Here is a 19138-nt window from a genome sequence, read left to right on the forward strand (position 1 = left end):
TCTGAGCTTTTTGCTAAAAATCAGATTGGATCACACAGAAAAATATTCATAAATGTCATTGGAGTAGACTTGGTTGCCTGGCACTGCAGCTCCAAGTTGGTATGCTTCAAGTACTTGGTTACAAATAATGGTTATTAGTATGAAAGTCTGCAAATGACTTCCTTTATATGTTAGAGATGATTCAAGGTCCCTCACTTTCTTGCATTCTGGTACAAGTAGACCAAGGTCAGTACATGCCGCTTTTCATGCTCGTGGGAGCAAGTCTCCTGAAGCACTATCCCTGATGGGAGAAAGCTTGAGACCCCCAACCTAGGGCCTCTAGACCCTTTGTACGCTGTCATTGCTAGTGACAAGCTGTACCTGTGGCTAGAGATGACGAGGTACTGTCTGGGAGTTCTGCACCAGGAACTGGCCTCCAAAGAAGACGCCTCACAAATGATAACAAATACTTGTGTGGTGCTTATTATATGCTGACTCATTTAATGCTGACTCATCTAATCCTCCCAGTCGAGATCTAGGTACTATAATCCTCATTTTAGAGATACGAAAACTAAAGCACAGTGACCTTGAATAACGTGGCCCAGTAGGCAAGGTGGTAGAGCTAGGATTCAAACCCAGAGAGTCTAGCATGAATATTTCTTGCCTGTGTGCCAGACACTGCTCTAGGCTTTGGTGATGGATGATGAACAAGACAGGCATGGTCCCTGCCCGCAAGGAGCTTGTGTTCTAGTTGGTGTAGCCCTGTTGCCTTCTGCTTTGGGACCAGCACTGCTGGCTAAGCCTCTGGGGAGAACACGCAGCTCAAAAACCCACCGCAGCCCCCTTTCCTAAGAGCAACTTGTCAGATCATGCTTCCTCCCCGCTAACAGCCTCCAGCACTGCGGAGCCGGGCCTTTCCCCCGACTCTTCTCTGCTGGCCCTGCGACGAAAATGCTCTGACTTCCTACCCATCGCTTTGCCATAGCTTCCCCGCCCCCACCCCGCCCCCTCCCCACCCAGTGAAGGTTGTGGTTTCTGCCGTAGCTGTCATTTGTGGCCCCTGCTGCGCAAGCTCAGATGACAGTGTGGCCGTGAGAGGCCTGGTGCTGCTTTCTCCCAGCCTTTGCGTGTCCTGCCTCTGTTAGTCTTTTGAGCATCCGGTCTGTGCCAGGCTTTGGTAGGGTCCAGTGCTTCAACCTTCCAGGTTCTCCTAAAACACTTCTTCATCCTGGTCATCAGTTCCCACTTACTAGTCAACATCCGGGCACCTGACAGATTTCTCGAGCGCCTGATTCCTCTGGCTTCTGCCCGTCTACACTGTTCATACCAAACTCAACCACCCTGCATAGTGGTTCATGCCGCCTAGAGCCTGGATCCGCTGGATGTTCCTGTCGTCCCACATTGCTTTGAAGTCCCTTATCATTCAGTCTTTTGCTCATCTGCTCTGCCTTTGCAGATGCACATTCAGTACCTATTCTTGATACCATGCTGGGCCTATGGGCCTGCAGACGTCCCCGAGCTTGGGATATTGATCACTAGATCTGCCCATCTACCGAGAGCTTGATCGGGACGTAGGTGGGTGTGCGCACGTGTGTGTGTTCAGGGGAATTCACAGTTTACACTGTGGCAGTTCAGGGCATCCAGGGTGGCAGTAATGCAGGGGTGGTGGTTCAGAGAAGAGAGAGATCACTTCTGCTAAAATAGCTAGATGAAGCTTCGGGACGTGGCACGTTTTGTGTTTGATAGGCCGAGGTGGAACATTAGGTAGAAGAAATCATGTACTTGAACTCCTGAGGCAGGGTGAGCTGCCAGAGGGGGCGGTGGTCTGGGCTGGCACGGAGAGCTGTGGGGTGGGAGGGCAGCCTGACCAGTGGATGGGGCAGGGCTTGTGGTGCTGGTCTGACGGGCAGAGGACTTGAGGCTTCGCAGGTGGGGAGCACTGAATGCCTTTGAACAAGGGAGTGAGATCGCCAACAGTGTTTTGCTAATGTTACTGATGGTGTCTGTCCTCGTTCAAGGCTTTATAACTGATGTAGTGTTCCCACGATAAGGCCATCCCCATGCCCTCTGAGATATAAGCGGAGCAGGTGTTTTATGAATGTAGAAACGGGTGCAGAGCCGAGGCTGCTCATCGAGGACATGGTCGAACCAGCACGTGAACGGCTCTTTCTTCTAAGTCATGACTCTTTCTGGAATTGGTTTATGGGATAGAATAGAGGAAATAAAGCATGGGGGCAGAGAAAACTACTGAGAGACTGGTGCAGAGTTCCAGACACAGAACTGTAAAGGTGGCCGCAGAAGGGAAAAGCAGAGGGGCGTTCGCAATAGAAACCTTACAGAAGAATCCAGAGGAACAGGCTGACGAGAGCAGGGCGGGAGGCAGCTGGAAGAATTGGGTTACCTGCAAGGTCGTGAATGGAACTCTCTGGGGAAGTGACAGACGCAGGCACAGTTCGTGGAGCTGGTCGCTCACCCCAAGGAGGCTGCCCCTCACGCCGTCTCGGAAGGTTTCTGGGGAAACCACTTGTTGGCTCTGCGGCATCAGTACTTGGTGCTATTGGCTGTGAGGTTCCCAGAGGCTGCCCCACTGTGGGACCCAGGGAAGCAAAGGCGAGGTACTTGCCGTCACAGACTTTGTTTGGGGGCTCAGGGAGGGATCTTCTTCAGAAAGCCTTTCAAGGTCTCTAAGGGAATTGACCAAATACTGACTATTCATCAGACCTTTCAGTGCTACCTGGATTATATACAGTCCACTGCCTGCAACCACACCCTTGCTCTCCACAGCTCCTTCCGTTTTCTAAGCTGTTTCCCCACGTGGGAAACCAGGGGCTGGACTAAATCAGTGGTTTGGGGCCGTGTTCCGTGGAGCCCTCAGGGTCCTGGAAACCACTTTCAGGCTCACTGTCCTGCTTTAAATGTTTCCTTTGAACAAAGGACTCTCCAGGTTAAAAAAAAAAAAAGTTAAAAATATATTACAGTAGATAGCCTCCCAGAGCCTATTCTAACAAAATTTCATGGATCTGTTCAAAGTATTAATACTTTCCAAATGTTTCCTTTGTGCCGTTCTTTACAATTTCCTAAGCACTTTTCACCTAGATTATTTTATTCATTCCTCATTATAACCCAGTGAAGTGAACAGATGGTGTTAAACCCATATTATAGACAAAGAAATTGGTGCCCAAAGGATGTAACCCCAAGGTAACAGCTGACCAAAACCAAAACTCAAATCTTATGAACCTGTTGCTCTTTTCAAGTTCTTGTTTTGCCTTTCCACTATAGGAGATGGACCAAAATAATGGAACGTTTCAGTAGAAAATGAAATAGCAATCAGTTTTGGGTTATCACATTGGTTACTATTAAATATACACTGAAATTGTTTGATATGGTGTTCTAAATACCAGTTTTGACCCGAAATTTGACAAGCAACTTTTGATCCCGCTTGACAGTGTTTTTTGTCATTTTGGATTCTGGATGCTGACGTGATGGCTTTTTAAGCCCGTGTGATTCGATTTGTGGGATCAAAGAGAGATGGATTCTTTTACAGACTAAGTTGACCACTAGGCTGGACTGTGCCGTGGATTGAAAGCTAGGCTTCCAAATCCAGATTCAAAAGGGGGTCGTAACATGCCTGTGACTGAGAAACAAAGTGAGGTTGCAAGTGGATTTCTCAGTCTATTTGGTGATCTGTCAGAATTGTAACTTGGAAAAGCCCACACCCACGTATCTTATCTCTTCTAGACTCTGCTCTTGCTTATCTGTGGAAAAACATGGGTCATAATCATTTTCATTTTTCTTTTTCTGCTGGCATTTCTTTGTTGATACATTGTATCTATAAATCAGATACCAGCCCCCAAAACACAGCTCATGTGATGTGTCCTTTTTGGTACTTAATCTGACAAGATTGTTGGACATCTGCAGGATTGGTTTAATTTTAACCATGCTTTTAAGTTCCTGGCACTTTATCACTCATATCTGTATTGAAAATTGGTAGACATGTATCTGTATCAAGGAGACCAAAATCCTTTGGACATACTTTACAAAATAAAATAGAAGCTCACTGTATCTCTGCCTCGGGGACTTGTGATAGGATTATTGAATCAGTGAAGCAATCTGATGAATGATTTTTGGACCCATCTACCACTATAACCTTCTAGGATTAGGAGGCCCAAATGGACCTGCCTTCTGGACAATTCCATTGCTTGGTGAGTCACACCAGAGAGAAGGACCAGAGTCAGCCTCCTATAAATTTAGCCAAGTATTCAGTGATGGTAATAGGTAGTATCTATTAAGCATCATGTATGTGCCTGGGACTTTACACACCTTATCTAATATAATCTGCACGTCACTTTTATGAGGCAGCTGCATTACCAGACCTTACAGGTACGGAACTTGAAGATGAGCAGTGTTGGCTCTAATTGTGATTGAAAGGTATGTGAGCTCAGACTCTGCTCTCACCCACTGGCCTACTGTGCCTCTCCTGCTTACTTGTCAACAATTAGACTTTTTCCCTAGATTTTGTGGTTTAAAAGTTTTTAATTCTCCAACCATAATGAACAAAATAGTCTTGATAAATTGTACCTTCTAAGCCTTTGTGTATTAGTCTCTTTTCTCAAATTAATTAGATATTTCCTGCCCGCCTATCATCTGCAGGATTCAGTCCTGGGAGACATCTGTGGGCTGGAATAGCCATCAACAGCTTTTTGAAAGAGCTGGAGGGGAAAGGGCTCAGTTATCCACAGGAGTGGGTAGGGTGGAAGGCATCGTGGACAAGGAAATGATGTTTGCGAAGATATGGAGGCAGTCGGTAAATCAATTCAGTTAAGGGTAGGGGAGTCATGAAAAGACATGCTGCGAAATAAGGTTGAAGGGTGGCTTCCCTGGAGGCGCAGTGATTGAGAATCCGCCTGCCAGTGCAGGGGACACGGGTTCGAGCCCTAGTCTGGGAAGATCCCAAATGCCGCGGAGCAACTGAGCCTGTGCACCACAACTACTGAGCCCACGCACCTAGAGCTGGTGCTCCACAACAAGGGAAGCCACCGCAATGAGAAGCCCGAGCACTGTGATGAAGAGTAGCCCCCTCTCGCCACAACTACAGAAAGCCCGCGCACAGCAACGAAGACCCAATGCAACCAAAAATAAATAAATAAATTTATTTTTAAAAAAAAGAAAGAAAGAAGATTTAAGGGCATAAACTTGGTCAGACTGTGGAGGTTCCTAAATGCCAGGCTATACATTTGCTTTATATATGCTTCAGGAGAAAGGATGCATTGATACTTGGAGAGCCACTGGAGGAAGACATAGAATGAGAAACCGGAGACAGGGCAATCCGTTTGGATCTAAAGTCTGGGATGGAAAGGACTGAACTAGGGAGATCTTCTTGGAAAGAGAAAGAGAATGTTACAAGGGGTTAAAAAAGCTTGATCTCTGACTGTACATAGCTGCCAGTGGAACTGACAAGACCAAAGTCCCTGAGATTTCTGAGCCTGACTTGAGATTGTGGACAGAATCGAATTCAAAAGAAAGCTGGTTTTCAGAGGGGAAGGCATGCTGATAGTTTTCGGTTTTTGGGGTGTTGGATTTGGGGTAACCATGTGATATCCCAGTGGAGAAATCCAGCTTGTGGTTCAGATGCCCGTTTGGAAATTTGATGATCAAAGTTGGATGAGTCTGAGCCTCATCTTGTTAAAGTAACGGTTGCGGGTGGTGAGTGGGAAAGTCGCTGTGGCAGGGAAGAGAGAGGAACCATGGGCAGAGCAGAAATTTAGAGGGTACAGTTCGGGGTGGAAAGAGCAGCAAATCTGAGAGAAGCTGAGTCAGAGAGCTGGGAGAGAACCAGAATAGTCAAGTGGAGAGAAAGCCAAGGAAACCAGAGGCAGAGGAGGAGGAGAAAACCACATCAGCACAGCAGAGAGGTCTACAGCGGTAGGTCAGCTGCGGCACTCCTGAACATCTGGGCCCAGGTCGTTCTTTGTTACGGGGACGTCCTGTGCATTGTTGGGTATCTCGCAGCGTCCCTGTCCTCTAGAAAATGTCCCAGACATTGCTTCATGTCCCCTAGGGGCAAAATCACCCCCAGTTGAGAACCACTGGTCTAGAAGCCCACGGGGTTTGGCAGTTAAGAATATTATTTGAGTGGAAGGCAGACAACAGGTTTGGAGGGGAAGAAAGGGAAGCTGCCAACACCCTGTTTTAGCCCAGCAAGACCCACTGCAGACTCTGACCTCCAGAAGTGTAAGACCAAAGATTTGTGTTGTTTCAAGCCACTAAATATGTGGCAATTTGTAAGAGCAGCAGCGGGAAACTATTGCACACTGTATATCAATAAAAAAGACAATGACAATTTAAAAGTGGATAATTGGCAGAATTAAGACATAGTTTTAGAGAGAAATTTGACAGAATCCATCAAAATTAAAGATTCTTTCCTTGCATATACCTATATACAACTCACATCCTTTGCAGTGAGAATATCTTTCTGTATTCCTCAAAAATATTTTTCAGTACATAAAAAGAAACAGAGCCCAAGCACAATACAGGAAAACCTACAGCAAATGCAAAGGGGAAGGTGACTCACTGTCAGTGTGTGTGTGTGTGTGTGTGTGTGTGTGTGTGAGTGACAGGCATGCAGCTGTGGGGTTTGAGGACAGGGTGACAGCAGCACGAGCTCAAGTTGATCGTTTTCCCTCCTCGTCACCCCAGCTGCTCCATCTCCATCCTCTCTCACGTCCACTGTCGACATTCTGTTTATTGCATCTGTCTGTGAGAGCATCTGCTCCCCCACCCCCGTCCTCTGGGATGCATGGCTAAAAGCTTGGTCTGTTAGGCATCTCTGTGCTCCAGGCAGCCACTGCCAACATCAGGTACCAACCGTGAAAGAAGTGCTGTATCAAAGGACACATTTCCCAAAGCAGCAGTCATCCTCGGGGATTCAGACACCTTGCAACAGAATCTTAGAAGTAAACTCGGTCAGCCGCTCCAGCGCTCACGCTGGGGTTGGAGGTAATGGCTTCTGCTGCTTCTGCTATGAGATGTTTCTTAGGCTTTCAGATGCCATTGCAGGGTTGGCCCAGAGATCACCTTCCTTGCTCCCTTCTCCTTTCTCGTGTGGCTGTTTTCCCAACACGTTATCGTGGATTTTATCTTCGCAGTTGGAGTAGGCAGGTGGAGGGACTGAGGTAGTTAGAGGCGAGTATGGACATCTCTAGTCATTGTAGACTGTTGTCTGGAAAGGGATTTTTGGCCTCATCGGCTGAGATCCGTCATTCTAGAGACGAGAAGCTAAGGTCCAGGAGGAAGAGGAGTGCCTTTGGGTGTCTTTGGGGGCGATACCCTCTTTCCTGATTTGGGGTTCAGGGAGTTGTTCTCAGCATTGGCCTTCCTTTCTTCACCGTGTCCCTTATGTGGCATTCCTGTGCTTTACTGAGCTTTCTTTCAGGAATTCTCTGTTATACATTATTAGTTTAAATTTACTCTTAAAGCTTTAAACTGCGGGACAAAATTCCCATGGTGTGGGCTGAGATCAGATCTCTAGCTACAGCCACGCTCTGCAGGCCGTGGCAGAGAACTGACCACAGCTGAGCTCCTGGTCATTGAGGGGCCCATAAACTGTCCAGTTGAATAACTGACCGTTGGTCACCTTAGTAGGGGCTCAGGAAAAAAAATCCCACCCTGTGGAGGCTTTGTAATGTGTCAGTTTTACACATTTTGCCGAGTCCCTTTTCTGGGCTGGGCCAGGCTGAACCACATTTTGCAGAGTCCCTTTTCTTGTATGTTTCCGGTTAGTTTTCTTGTATGTTTCTGGTTAGGATGGGCCCCAGAGGAGATTCTTGCGGGGATTTAGAGGGCAGATGCGAAGCGCACTGTCGTGATAACCCACACATTGTCACCTTGGGCTGGCTCACCTTCTCGGCATAAGGTGGCAGCTGGCCCTGCATTGCTGCGTTTTTTCCTGGTCCTGCTGCAACTTCTCTAACCCTGGACCTTGCCAGGTATGTGCGTTTAGCTCTGGTGAGGGCCCGGCTTCTGCAGGACACCCCACCCTCAGTGCCAGAGGCAGCACGAAAAGACATGGTTTGAGCCTGTATATGTGGCTTCAGTTCGTTGCTTGTGGTTCTGGCTTGTTCTCCACTATGTATTCATCCTCTGTGGCTTCTGTCCACCCTGCAGACCTCAAGCTGCAGCTCTAGGGCAAAGACAGCAACGTTACCCAGACTGCTTTACTGGCTCTCACAGCTACTTTCCTGATGTCAAATTCTTGTAAATTATATATATTGTATATTTCACACACACGCGCGCACACACACACACACGCACGCACACACCCCCAAAGTGGTTCTGCTTCTCTGGTTGAACCGTGACTAATACACACCTCCATCCCCCAGAAGCCACTGTTTTATTCACCATGACTCTCTTAATGGCTCGGGCAGAGTTTCTGATGGACAGTACAACACGGGACATCCAGAATCCTACCCTCCGAAGTTCTCCAGCTTACAAACGTTCGATACCCCGGAGAATGCAAAGTCAGTTCAGACCCCAGCGCTCTCAGGTGATGAAGCACATCCAGTACCCAGAATGAAAGCACAGCACTTGGGGGAGAAGCAGCTCAGGCCAGCAGGAGACAGAAGAGTCATGGAGAGCTGAGCTTGAGGGGCGATAGTGGCCACAGCAAGAAGCCAGGACAGGCAGTAGACGTGGGTCCTGAATGGAGAAGACGAGAAGCTGGAACTCCTTTGGCGTTTCAGGAGCAAACAAGCTTGTCATAAACAGCCCTGTGGTGCCACTGTGCCTCTGCCAGACACTGGCGGATGCCCATCCACACGCACAGCAGGCGGGTCCAAGTCTGCAAATATGTACCCCATGTGCTGGCCGCCCTGCGTACCAGTGATCCAAAGTGTATTCAGAGTGTAGAGAAGTATCAGAGATGCTATTTCAGGAATAGAAATTTATCACCTAGACAGCCTACAAGAGACTTTTAGTCTCATTATTCAGGATAGAGTTTAAGGTTCCAGATGCTTAGAATTCTACTAGAAGCCAAATACAAAGGAGGGTTGCAGGAAACCGTCTGAGGAGATGTTCTCATGATTTCCACTGATCTTTACCTTGGAATAAGCCCTCAGATCTTAGGATGTTGAGGAAAATGTGATTAGTGAGGGAAGAGTGAGAATAAGCCTTCCGGAAAGTGCCTCTCGCCTATAATGTTCTGCCGACAAGTTGAGGGAGTTACCAGGAAGGCGATAATCTAGAAAGCTGGAAAAATTATTCATAGGAAGATGGCTTCCACCTCACGCTCACTGATTGGTTTTGCCACTAAACCTGTGTCTCGGCCCAGGCGGTCACTTTATGTTACTAACAGGCGAGAGAAATAAAAGCAAGCTGTTTTTCTAGAGTCGTAATATCACTTTATTGTCAACTTCCCACTTCCTCTGCATTTTATGTCTTTGTGACACGTCACCGATAGTGATGTTCATGATTGTGGCTCTTGGGCATCAAAGAAAGGTCCCCTGTCCTCAGTGTGGTCCATTTAAGAAGGTAGGGAGGGGGGCTTCCCTGGTGGCGCAGTGGTTGAGAATCCGCCTGCCAATGCAGGGGACACGGGTTCGAGCCCTGGTCTGGGAGGATCCCACATGCCGCGGAGCAACTAGGCCCATGAGCCACAATTACTGAGCCTGCGCATCTGGAGCCTGTGCTCCGCAACAAGAGAGGCCACGATAGTGAGACGCCCGCGCACCGCGATGAAGAGTGGCCCCCGCTTGCCACAACTAGAGAAAGCCCTCGCACAGAAACGAAGACCCAACACAGCCATAAATAAATAAATAAATAAATATTTAAAAAAAAAAAAAAAAAGAAGGTAGGGAGGTCTGTGAATACCCTTTTTTTTTTTTTTTGGAAGTTATAGCTTAATTGCTTTAAGAGCTTCCTTAGCTCTGATTTCCATACTCCTCCTTGTCCGTTCCCATAGAATGCTAAACAGAGATCGTTCTTTGCACCTTATTGATGCCTGTTTCTCCTTGACTTCAATCTCCACGACAGCAGTCCCAGCCCTTGGCTCAGGAGAGTGGTTGATGCCCCAGTGAAAGAATCTTTAATGAATCTTTCTGTTATCCACAAAGTCAGGCTTTAAGGGTCTAAATAGCTGAGGTTTTACTCTCCATTCTAAAAATGAGATAGAATTTGGGTGAGCCTAATTGAAAAAAATGGTCCCAGCGGGTTTACACTGATTAATGGGTGGATGAGAGCTCTCGGCCTGATTTGCTGCAGGAGAGAGTTTCTGAAGATGCCCCGGAGCTGTTCCATCTCCACTCCTGAGCAGCCTGCTTGCATCCTGGTGCCTCCGGGCAGGTCCAAGCCGCCTTCCTCCCGCTGCATCGTGGGATTTTCAGCCGTATCTACAACTCTTTGTCCACATAAAACACGATTGTAAAGGCACTATTTCTTTCTGGATACAAATACCAATCTAGTGCCCTTGGAGCAGTTTTCTTTTGATTGAAAGTAGAAATTAGCACTCCCTGGCCAAAACCAGAGGCAGAAAAGGGAATGTGAAGCTTAAGATACTACTCTGTAAGATTATATTGACATAGATTTTTGGTTAATGAAAGTATAGTTGATTTATAATATTAATTTCAGGTATACAATATAGTGATTCAGTATTTTTATAGATTATACTCCATTTATAGTTTTTATAAAATGTTGACTCTGTTCCCTGTGTTATACAATATATCCTTGTGGCCTATGTATTTTATACACAGTAGGTGGTACCTCTTAATCCCCCACTTCTGTCTTGCCCCCCACTTCCCTCTCCACACTGTAACCACTAGTTTGTTCTTTGTATCTGTGAGTCTCTTTCTGTTTTGTTATGTTTATAGTTGTTTGTTTTATTTTTTAGATTCCATGTGTAAGTGGTAACATACGGTATTTTTCTGTCTGACTTCATAAGCTTAATACCCTCCATGTCCATCCATGTTGTTGCAGATGGCAACTTTTCATTTTTCATGACTGAGTAATATTCTAGTGTGTGTGTGTGTCTGTGTATTATATATACGAGGGGTCCCCAACCCCCGGGCTATGGACTGGTACCAGTCCGTGGCCTGTTATGAACCCGGCCGCACAGCAGGTGAGTGGTGGGCAAGCGAGCGAAGCTTCATCTGTATTTACGGTAGCCGCTCCACACTGCTCACGTTACCGCCTGAGCTCTGCCTCCTGTCAGCATTATAGTTAGTTGTATAATTATTTCATTATATATTACAGTGTAATAATAATAGAAATAAAGTACACAATAAATGCAATGCACTTGAATCATCCTGAAACCATGCCCCCCCCACCCCACCCCCAGTCCGTGGAAAAATTGTCTTCCACGAAACTGGTCCCTGGTGCCAAAAAGGTTGGGGACCGCTAATATATACCACATCTTCTTTATCCATTCATCTGTGGTGGGCACTTAGGTTGCTTCCATATCTTGACTATTGTAAATAATGCTACTATGAACATGGGCGTGCATGTATCTTTTCAAATTAGTGTTTTTGTTTTCATAGAACATATACCCCAGAGTGGGATTGCTGGGTCGTCTGGTAGTTCTATTTCTAGTTATTTGAGGAACCTCCATACTGTTTCCATAGTGGCTTCATCAGTTTACATTCCCACTAACTCTGCACCAGGGTTCCCTTTTCTCCACATCCTCGCCAACATTTGTTATTTGTGGTCTTTTTAATGATAGCCATTGACAGGTGTGAGGTGATAGCTCATTGCAGTTTTGATTTGCATTTTCTTGACATAGTTTTTTTTCTTAAGTGCTACTTTTATATACAACAAAATGAGATCTCCTGTCTAGGGCTACAGCAGGGTCGTGAAAAGGAAAGCGGTTTTGGGGTGGGGGTCTTCCTAAGGAAGGATAATTATTTTAATAGCTGCCCTCAGGGGAAAACACAGGTGAGGGTGAAGCTATCTCTAATTAGCAGTTGGATAAATCTTTTTTTTTAACATCTTTATGGGAGTATAATTGCTTTACATTGTTGTGTTAGTTGCTGCTGTATAACAAAGTGAATCAGCTATACATATACATATATCCCCATATCCCCTCCCTCTTGTGTCTCCCTCCCACCCTCCCTATCCCACCCCTGTAGGTGGTCACAAAGTACCAAGCTGATATCCCTGTGCTATACAGCTGCTTCCCACTAGCTATCTGTTTTACATTTGGTAGTGTATATATGTCCATGCCACTATCTCACTTCGTCTCAGCTTTCCCTTCCCCCTCCCCGTGTCCTCAAGTCCATTCTCTATGTCTGCGTCTTTATTCCTGTCCTGCCCCTAAGTTCTTCAGAACCATATTTTTTTTTTTTTTAGATTCCATATATATGTGTTAGCATATGGTATTTGTTTTTCTCTTTCTGACTTACTTCACTCTGTATGACAGACTCTAGGTCCATCCACCTCACTACAAATAACTCAATTTTGTTTCTTTTTATGGCTGAGTAATATTCCATTGTATATATGTGCCACATCTTCGTTATCCATTCACCTGTTGATGGACACTTAGGTTGCTTCTGTGTCCTGACTATTGTAAATAGTGCTACAGTGAACATTGTGGTACATGTCTCTTTTTGAATTATGGTTTTCTCAGGGTATATGCCCAGCAGTGGGATTGCTGGGTCATATGGTAGTTCTATTTTTAGTTTTTTAAGGAACCTCCATACTGTTCTCCATAGTGGCTGTATCAATTTACATTCCCACCAAGCAGTTGGATAAATCTTGAGGATTATAGCACAGCAGGATTTACATTCCATTTCCCAGAATGCAGGACTCTGCCAGAAGCTGAATGGACATGATTGCGGCTCTCGGGCGTTGACCGTCGCTCTCGCAGCTGTGGGAGTTTGACCCGCGCTAAAACGCCTCACTGAGTCAACCCTCTCCCTGTCCTTGTCCCCGCAGCGCCAATCTGTCCAAGGCCGCCTGGGGAGCGTTAGAGAAGAACGGCGCCCAGCTGATGATCCGCTCCTATGAGCTCGGCGTCCTTTTCCTTCCATCAGCATTTGTAAGTGCACACTTGATAGATGATTGGTCACGAGTGAAGCGAATGGGGGTTTGTGTTCTCTTCTTGAGTCTCGATGTCCTGCCCGAGGTCAGGAGGTCGCAAGCTTGTGCACTGACCCGGAGCCCGCGCTCCCAACCGCAGGCTCGAGCCGATGAATTTATTCACCGATCACTGTTCTGGGTGTGAGGGGATCGCTGCTCTCGAGTGTTCCAGATTAGTGATCAAAGGCATTGCTTTGGGTAAAGTTAATAACAATCTTTAAATGAAGATTGTGAACCAGCATGTGAAAATTTACTATAAGGTAGCAAGTGACAAGTCACCAAAGGGGTGAGTCAGCCAAGTGCGAGGCTTGTTCTAGGTGACTGGAGACCGCCTTCAGAAGCTGGTCGGCTTGGGGGCAATGAAGGATGCTGAGTATTCTCGATCAGCGGAGAGGAGCTTTAAGGGCAGCCTCGTGGGAGGAATGGCCTGAGCACAAGCCGGGAGGCAGGGAAGCTCACAGCATCTGCTAGAGACAGAGTCCCGGGGGTCACAGAGGACGTGTTACCAGACTCACTGGGAAGCCCCCCAGAAGGGCACCAGAGCAGCCAGCTTGCATCCTGGTTTTGGAACAGGGCTCAGTTTCTGCAGCTGAACACCCAACAGAGTAGCTAGTTTTCGTGTAGGGACTGGGTTTTACAAGCCGTATGTTTCTCTCAACACTAGAATTCCTCTTGCCCAGAGAGCTGTTCCCTCTTTAAGAGGCACACAGGGTCCCCAGTACCCGCCTTTCACCCCCAACCCCACTCTGGGCACACACTCGTTGGCAGATGCAGTTGGAACTGTCCACACGATGTGATGCCTAATGCTTTTTTCTTTTTCTTTTTTTTTGCCCCTTGCTCTAGTTGAGCTAGACACACACGTGATGCAGCCCCATGGCAAACCACTTGGGCTGGACCAGAAGACTTAGCCAGGGCAGTGCTGTGTGCTTGTCCCGAGACTTATATCCAGGCCCTGTGATGTGTGGGTATGGTCTCAAGGCGAGCTGAGATTGCCCTCCCACCCAGCCTGACAGGCCTCCCCACTGTTCCTTTTCTCACGCATGCTCTGGGGAAGAGCTCCTCTCTCCCTTTCTCCTCCCCTCGCCACTCTTTATCCGTCCTTTTCTCTGTCTCAGAGGGTTTCACTACTAAACTGTCCCACAGGCCTCTCCTGAGGGCAGATTCTAGCACTTTTTGTTTCTTTCCTGTAGAGTGAAACAGCAGATCCTAATGCTGCTTACAGCTAAAGATCACCACCTCCGCAGCCCCGTCAGTAGATGGTTTCCGTAGACAAGGAGGTGACTTCCCTAAGGTTCCACCGCTGAGTGGATCTAGCTCTCAAGCCTCCGTCTCTAACTGATTCTCCTGTGATCTCTCAGCTGTATCACAGGGAGGTAGGAGATTCTCAGCACCAGGGTAATAATACACAGTCATGTGGTGTGATTATAGTGGCTGTAGCTTTGAACTCAGGCTAGAATTATCTCCCAATAATCACCTAAGTAAAGGAATAAATTCCGCGTCGCTCTTGTTTGGCTTTTCATGTCAGCACTTGCACAATTCTAGTCATTTCTAACTGTTCTGACCTTATCCGTCATCATGAAAATGATGCTAGGAAAGAAGTATACTGCACTTCCAGGACCACTCAACCCTTCTAAGCTACTAATTTTTACCTCTAATATTGTTTCTGTGTGTACATTAGAGAAAGAATGGGCATAATCATTTAGAATCCCCAAATTGACTCTGGACTAGACTATTATTTCTATACTTTTGGAATCAGAGCGAGTCCCACTAGAGCGCATTCTTGGTAAAGTAGAGATTTAGTTATTTATAAAGACCATCAGGCAAGAATATTAAAAAATGGACTCCCCCCCCCCCCCGTCCTGTGCCAGCAGATTCAAGAGCGAGGCCCCCAGCAGGGGGACCGTGTAGTTGACATACTGAGACAGTGGCTTCTCCAGCAGGCGGTTCCATGGCGTCTCAGCGTGCAGATCCCATGGGGAGCAGTGCTTTACAGCAGGCTTGCTCCACAGCATTAACAAGGACCCACACACTGCCGCTGTCTTGCCGTCAGACTTTTTCCCATCTGGGCGGATCGTCGTGTCCTTTAGCAAATCATAAATGACTTGGGCAAAGTGCTGAGATGAGGCGTGTGGGCAGTACGCAAGTATTTGACCTTGCCTCCTAAGGAGCTATGGGTCGAGTTGAGCAAGAAGGTCGTAGAAGGGAAGCAGACGCCTTGTTTGAGAGACGTCCCAGGTGCGAGCTTGGGTGCTCAGACATGTGAGGAGGGCACCTGGCCTGAGCGTGCAGGACCCAGAGGGCTCAAAGTGGGTGTCCGAGTTCTTTTAGGTGCATTTTATAGATACGAACTTGAGCTGACATAGGCCCACAGAAGGGGAAGCGTCATGGAATCAAAGGAAGGGAGGAACAGCCGAGACGTGGGAGGGATGGGCCGGCCAGCTCTGGGGCCCGGGCAGCAGGCGGGCTCTCTGGGCTGCCGCCCCTGCTGTGATTCCACCACATGGTTTCTCGGCCCTGTTACCAGGGGTCCTGCATTTACAGTCACTGCGCAAGCTTGGGTCTGCCCTGCACGCCTCTCTCCTTCCCAACCCCATCCCCCAGTAGGGGCCTGTTTCCAGAAAAGGGGGTTTGTTGTGAGCTAGGAAGCCACTCAAGAGGTAGGAACTTACTGCCAGAGGGTTTCACCTGTAAGTGGGTTGATGTGTGTTTTATCTGCAGAAAGCAGTTAAAGGGGATCTTGCAACATAGGAGACTTTGTCCTTAAGCTACTATAACTCATCTGCATTATTTACTGTTACGTGGAGCTTCTGGGAAAGTAGTAGACCTTTGTTTGGCCCTCACAGAATTAACATTTATGGTTTTGACTTTGAGGGCAACCCAAAGATCTATGACAGGAGGTAATCAGTCATCTTGCTGAGGCTATAGGAGCACAGAATGAGACTTAGCTTGTGAAGGAGCGGCTTTCCCTCCTCAGAGTGCATGCCAGGCTCGTCACCGGACATCTGGCTGCCTGAGATGACCTCTCGTACAGTCAGCTCCACAAGCACCTCCTGAGTCCTCTTTGGTTCCTCCTGGGAACACAAGGACGAAGAGATGGAGTCTTTGTTCTCAGGAAGCTCATGGATAAGTTAAGGAAGCAGACACAAGTTATCACAGTAGGTGATGAGAGCTATGGGGCGTCCAGAATATAAGGACTGAGAAGAGGGAGTGAGCAGTCTGCCTGGGGGGCTTGGGGAAGGCTTCATTTAGATGACGTTTGACCTGGGTCTTGAAAAATGAATGTGGGTTCAACCGACCATCAGGGGAGATGAGGCTCCCAGCCAGAGGGAACAGTGCACGTTATATCTGAGAAATAGCAACCAGCTCCACGTGCCTGGAAGGGGCCGGGGGGTGGCCTGGGCTCTGCGTTTGGAGTCCTGTTCTGAAGGAAGGTGGCAAGCAGGATGTGCTGGAGTAGACTTTTTCCCACGCAAATAGTGGAAAGCCATCAGTTTTTTTTTTTGTTTTTTTTTTTTAATTTTATTTTATTTTATTTTTTATTTTATTTTATTTTTGGCTGTGTTGGGTCTTCATTGCTGCGCGCGGGCTTTCTCTAGTTGCGGTGAGCGGGGGCTACTCTTTGTTGTGGTGCGCAGGCTTCTCATTGCGGTGGCTTCTCTTATTGTGGAGCATGGGCTCTAGGGTGCGCGGGCTTCAGTAGTTGTGGCTCGCGGGCTCTAGAGCGCAGGCTCAGTAGTTGTGGCGCACGGGCTTAGTTGCTCCGCGGCATGTGGGATCTTCCTGGACCAGGGCTCGAACCCGTGTCCCCTGCATTGGCAGGCGGATTCGTAACCACTGCGCCACCAGGGAAGGCCAAGCCATCAGTTTTTTAAGCAAGGTTAGTGGTCTCATCAGGCCAATTTTCAGAGAATTTGAATCTATAAAAGTTATCTCCCCTTAGGATTATAGTGTAATTTATATCATTCAAGGGTACTTGAGGAGAAGGGCCTTACAGATACCGTCAAAATCATCATCTTAATCACCTGCGCCACACCGTTATAAAATTCTGATTCTGAATGAACTGCTCCTAGCCTTCCCCCCACTGTCCCAGCTCAGGGTGCAGCAAGTCATCCCCGACTCCTCGCTCTCCCCCCACATCTGTTTAATCACCTAGGCTTGTCACCCCTAACTCCTAATGCTCCCTGTAAATCTGTCACTTCTGGCCATCCCTGCTGCCGCCGCGTCCAGACCTGCCTCCCGGCCCACTTCCTAGGCCACCTCCAAGCTGCTCAGCCCACTGCTGCCAGAACGTCTACAGACCATGAATCTGGTCATGTCGCCCACCTGCTTCAAATCCGATGACTCCTTAGCATGGCCTGCTTTTCCCTTTGCGGCCTGACTCCTGACTCCTGGGGTCTGACCTCTTCCCTCTCAATCCTGGCCTTTCGTGTTGCAGCCACACAGAGCGATGGCCTCTCGTTCTGGACCAGTCCCCTTAGCCTTCTCTGGAGAAACAGAACCAATAGGATATATAGATACACAGAGAAAGAGGCTTACTGTGAAGAACTGGCTCACACGATTTTGGAGCGCAAGGAGTCCCAAGCCCTGCCGTCTGTGAGCTGGAGACCAGGAGGGCTGGTGGTATGGGCCAGCCCAAGTCTGAAGGCCTGAGGACCGGGACCCCATGCTTTCCGTCCCAGTCTGAGTTTAGGAGAAGACAGATGTCCCAGCCAAGCAGCCCTTCCTCGGCCTTTTTGTTCCACTCAGTCCCACTGGCTGGATGGTACATCGTTGGCACGGATCATCTTTACTCAGTCCACTGATTCAAATATTAACCCCATGCAGAAACACCCTCAGAGATGCCCAGAGTGATGTTTACCGGTTACCTGGGTATCCCATGGCCCAGTCACGTTGACACGTAGAAAGAACCACCATACCACCCTCCTGAGCAGCCTTAATCTGTAGCAGGAACGACCCCCTGAGGCCCCTAACCCCACCTGCCTCTCACATCTCTGCTCCAGGTGTCCCTCCTCTGTGCCCACAGCCTTCGAGAACCGGGGCTCTTCCTGTGTCCCCTGTGTTGTCAACGATGACTCGTGTATCTCCTTGACTGGGCTGGGAGCTGCTCTCACGGAGGGCCGGCACACGGGAGGCTCTGAGTGAAGTCTGTCGGTGTTGCTCCCTTGAGGTTCGCGGAGTACCCTCTCCCCTTTCTGTGAGGAGAACACGTGTGCAAAGCAGCGGCTGCAGAGGCAGCGTGGATTTAGTCCAAGGGGCGTCGGGTGCAGTAGGTGCTTAAGTGTGCTCACGAATCTCGTTGTGAGCAACTTGCAGCGTGGGATGGCTCACCTGTGGCTGTTCTGTGCAAACTAAACCGTACACACAGGCTCACGCTCGCTCTCACTCACTCACAGAAGTCTGTTGCCTTAACTACAAATGCCAATCCCTATATATTCATTTAATGTCTTAAAGATTTCTGTATTGGCCAGAATCTTAAAAGAGTTACTGACAGTAAGGCAGTTAGTTGTGAAATGAAGCCCAGTGTGATTTCTTTCTTTGGGTTTCTCCCTTCAGTACTATCAAGATACGTCCTTTTATACCTTTAGTTACACATTTGCCAAAGACTTACTTAGCACCCAGTTTTGTAGTCGTTCTTCTGACTGGACAGCATCCAAAATCCAGTTTCTTGAGATCAGCCCACCTTTGTGGCCCTTAGGCAGAACTCCATGTCCGAAACGCCCACGTTTCTGAGTTAGCAGCAGCCGGAATTGCCACTTCTGTCCTTCACCAGTGGCCATCCTGATCTCTGTGCTCCTGAACGCTGACTTGAGGCCAGCATTGCAAACGGTCAGGTTTTGTGCCCAGAACGGCACAGTCTCAAGCGCTGCAGAGGTGGTCGGCCGGAAGAAACCCGGCAGCTCTCCTTTCCCACGGCCGTCATACAGGCCTGTCACTCAGGAACCAATGGCCGTGTGAAGGGACACGCTGTGTGGCCTACAAACTGCAGTGGATGGAGAGCCAGCACTACCCACTCATAATTATGATGCCATTTGAAACTTCTGGGATTGATCTGGAAGCTGATAAGTCCCTGGTAACCAAATACTGATTTTTTTTCCCA

At 48.0% G+C, this 19138-nt stretch overlaps 1 protein-coding gene across 7 annotated transcripts in view; it reads left to right on the top strand.

Moving 5' to 3' along the window:
- The window catches only part of LOC103000801 (tyrosyl-DNA phosphodiesterase 1), an 83294-nt gene that overhangs the window by 42960 nt on the left and 21196 nt on the right, over nt 1–19138 (top strand). For 6 of the 7 annotated variants that reach the window (XM_057542474.1, XM_057542473.1, XM_057542475.1 and 3 more), the window contains one exon: nt 12898–13000. The exons of the other annotated variant lie outside the window; for it this stretch is intronic. In XM_057542474.1, the coding sequence (XP_057398457.1) occupies nt 12898–13000 (103 nt within the window). The remainder of the gene's footprint in view (nt 1–12897; nt 13001–19138) is intronic. 7 annotated transcript variants of the gene reach the window in all.

Source organism: Balaenoptera acutorostrata, chromosome 3 (genome assembly GCF_949987535.1).
Source record: "Balaenoptera acutorostrata chromosome 3, mBalAcu1.1, whole genome shotgun sequence".
In the NCBI taxonomy this organism is placed as follows: domain Eukaryota; kingdom Metazoa; phylum Chordata; class Mammalia; order Artiodactyla; family Balaenopteridae; genus Balaenoptera; species Balaenoptera acutorostrata.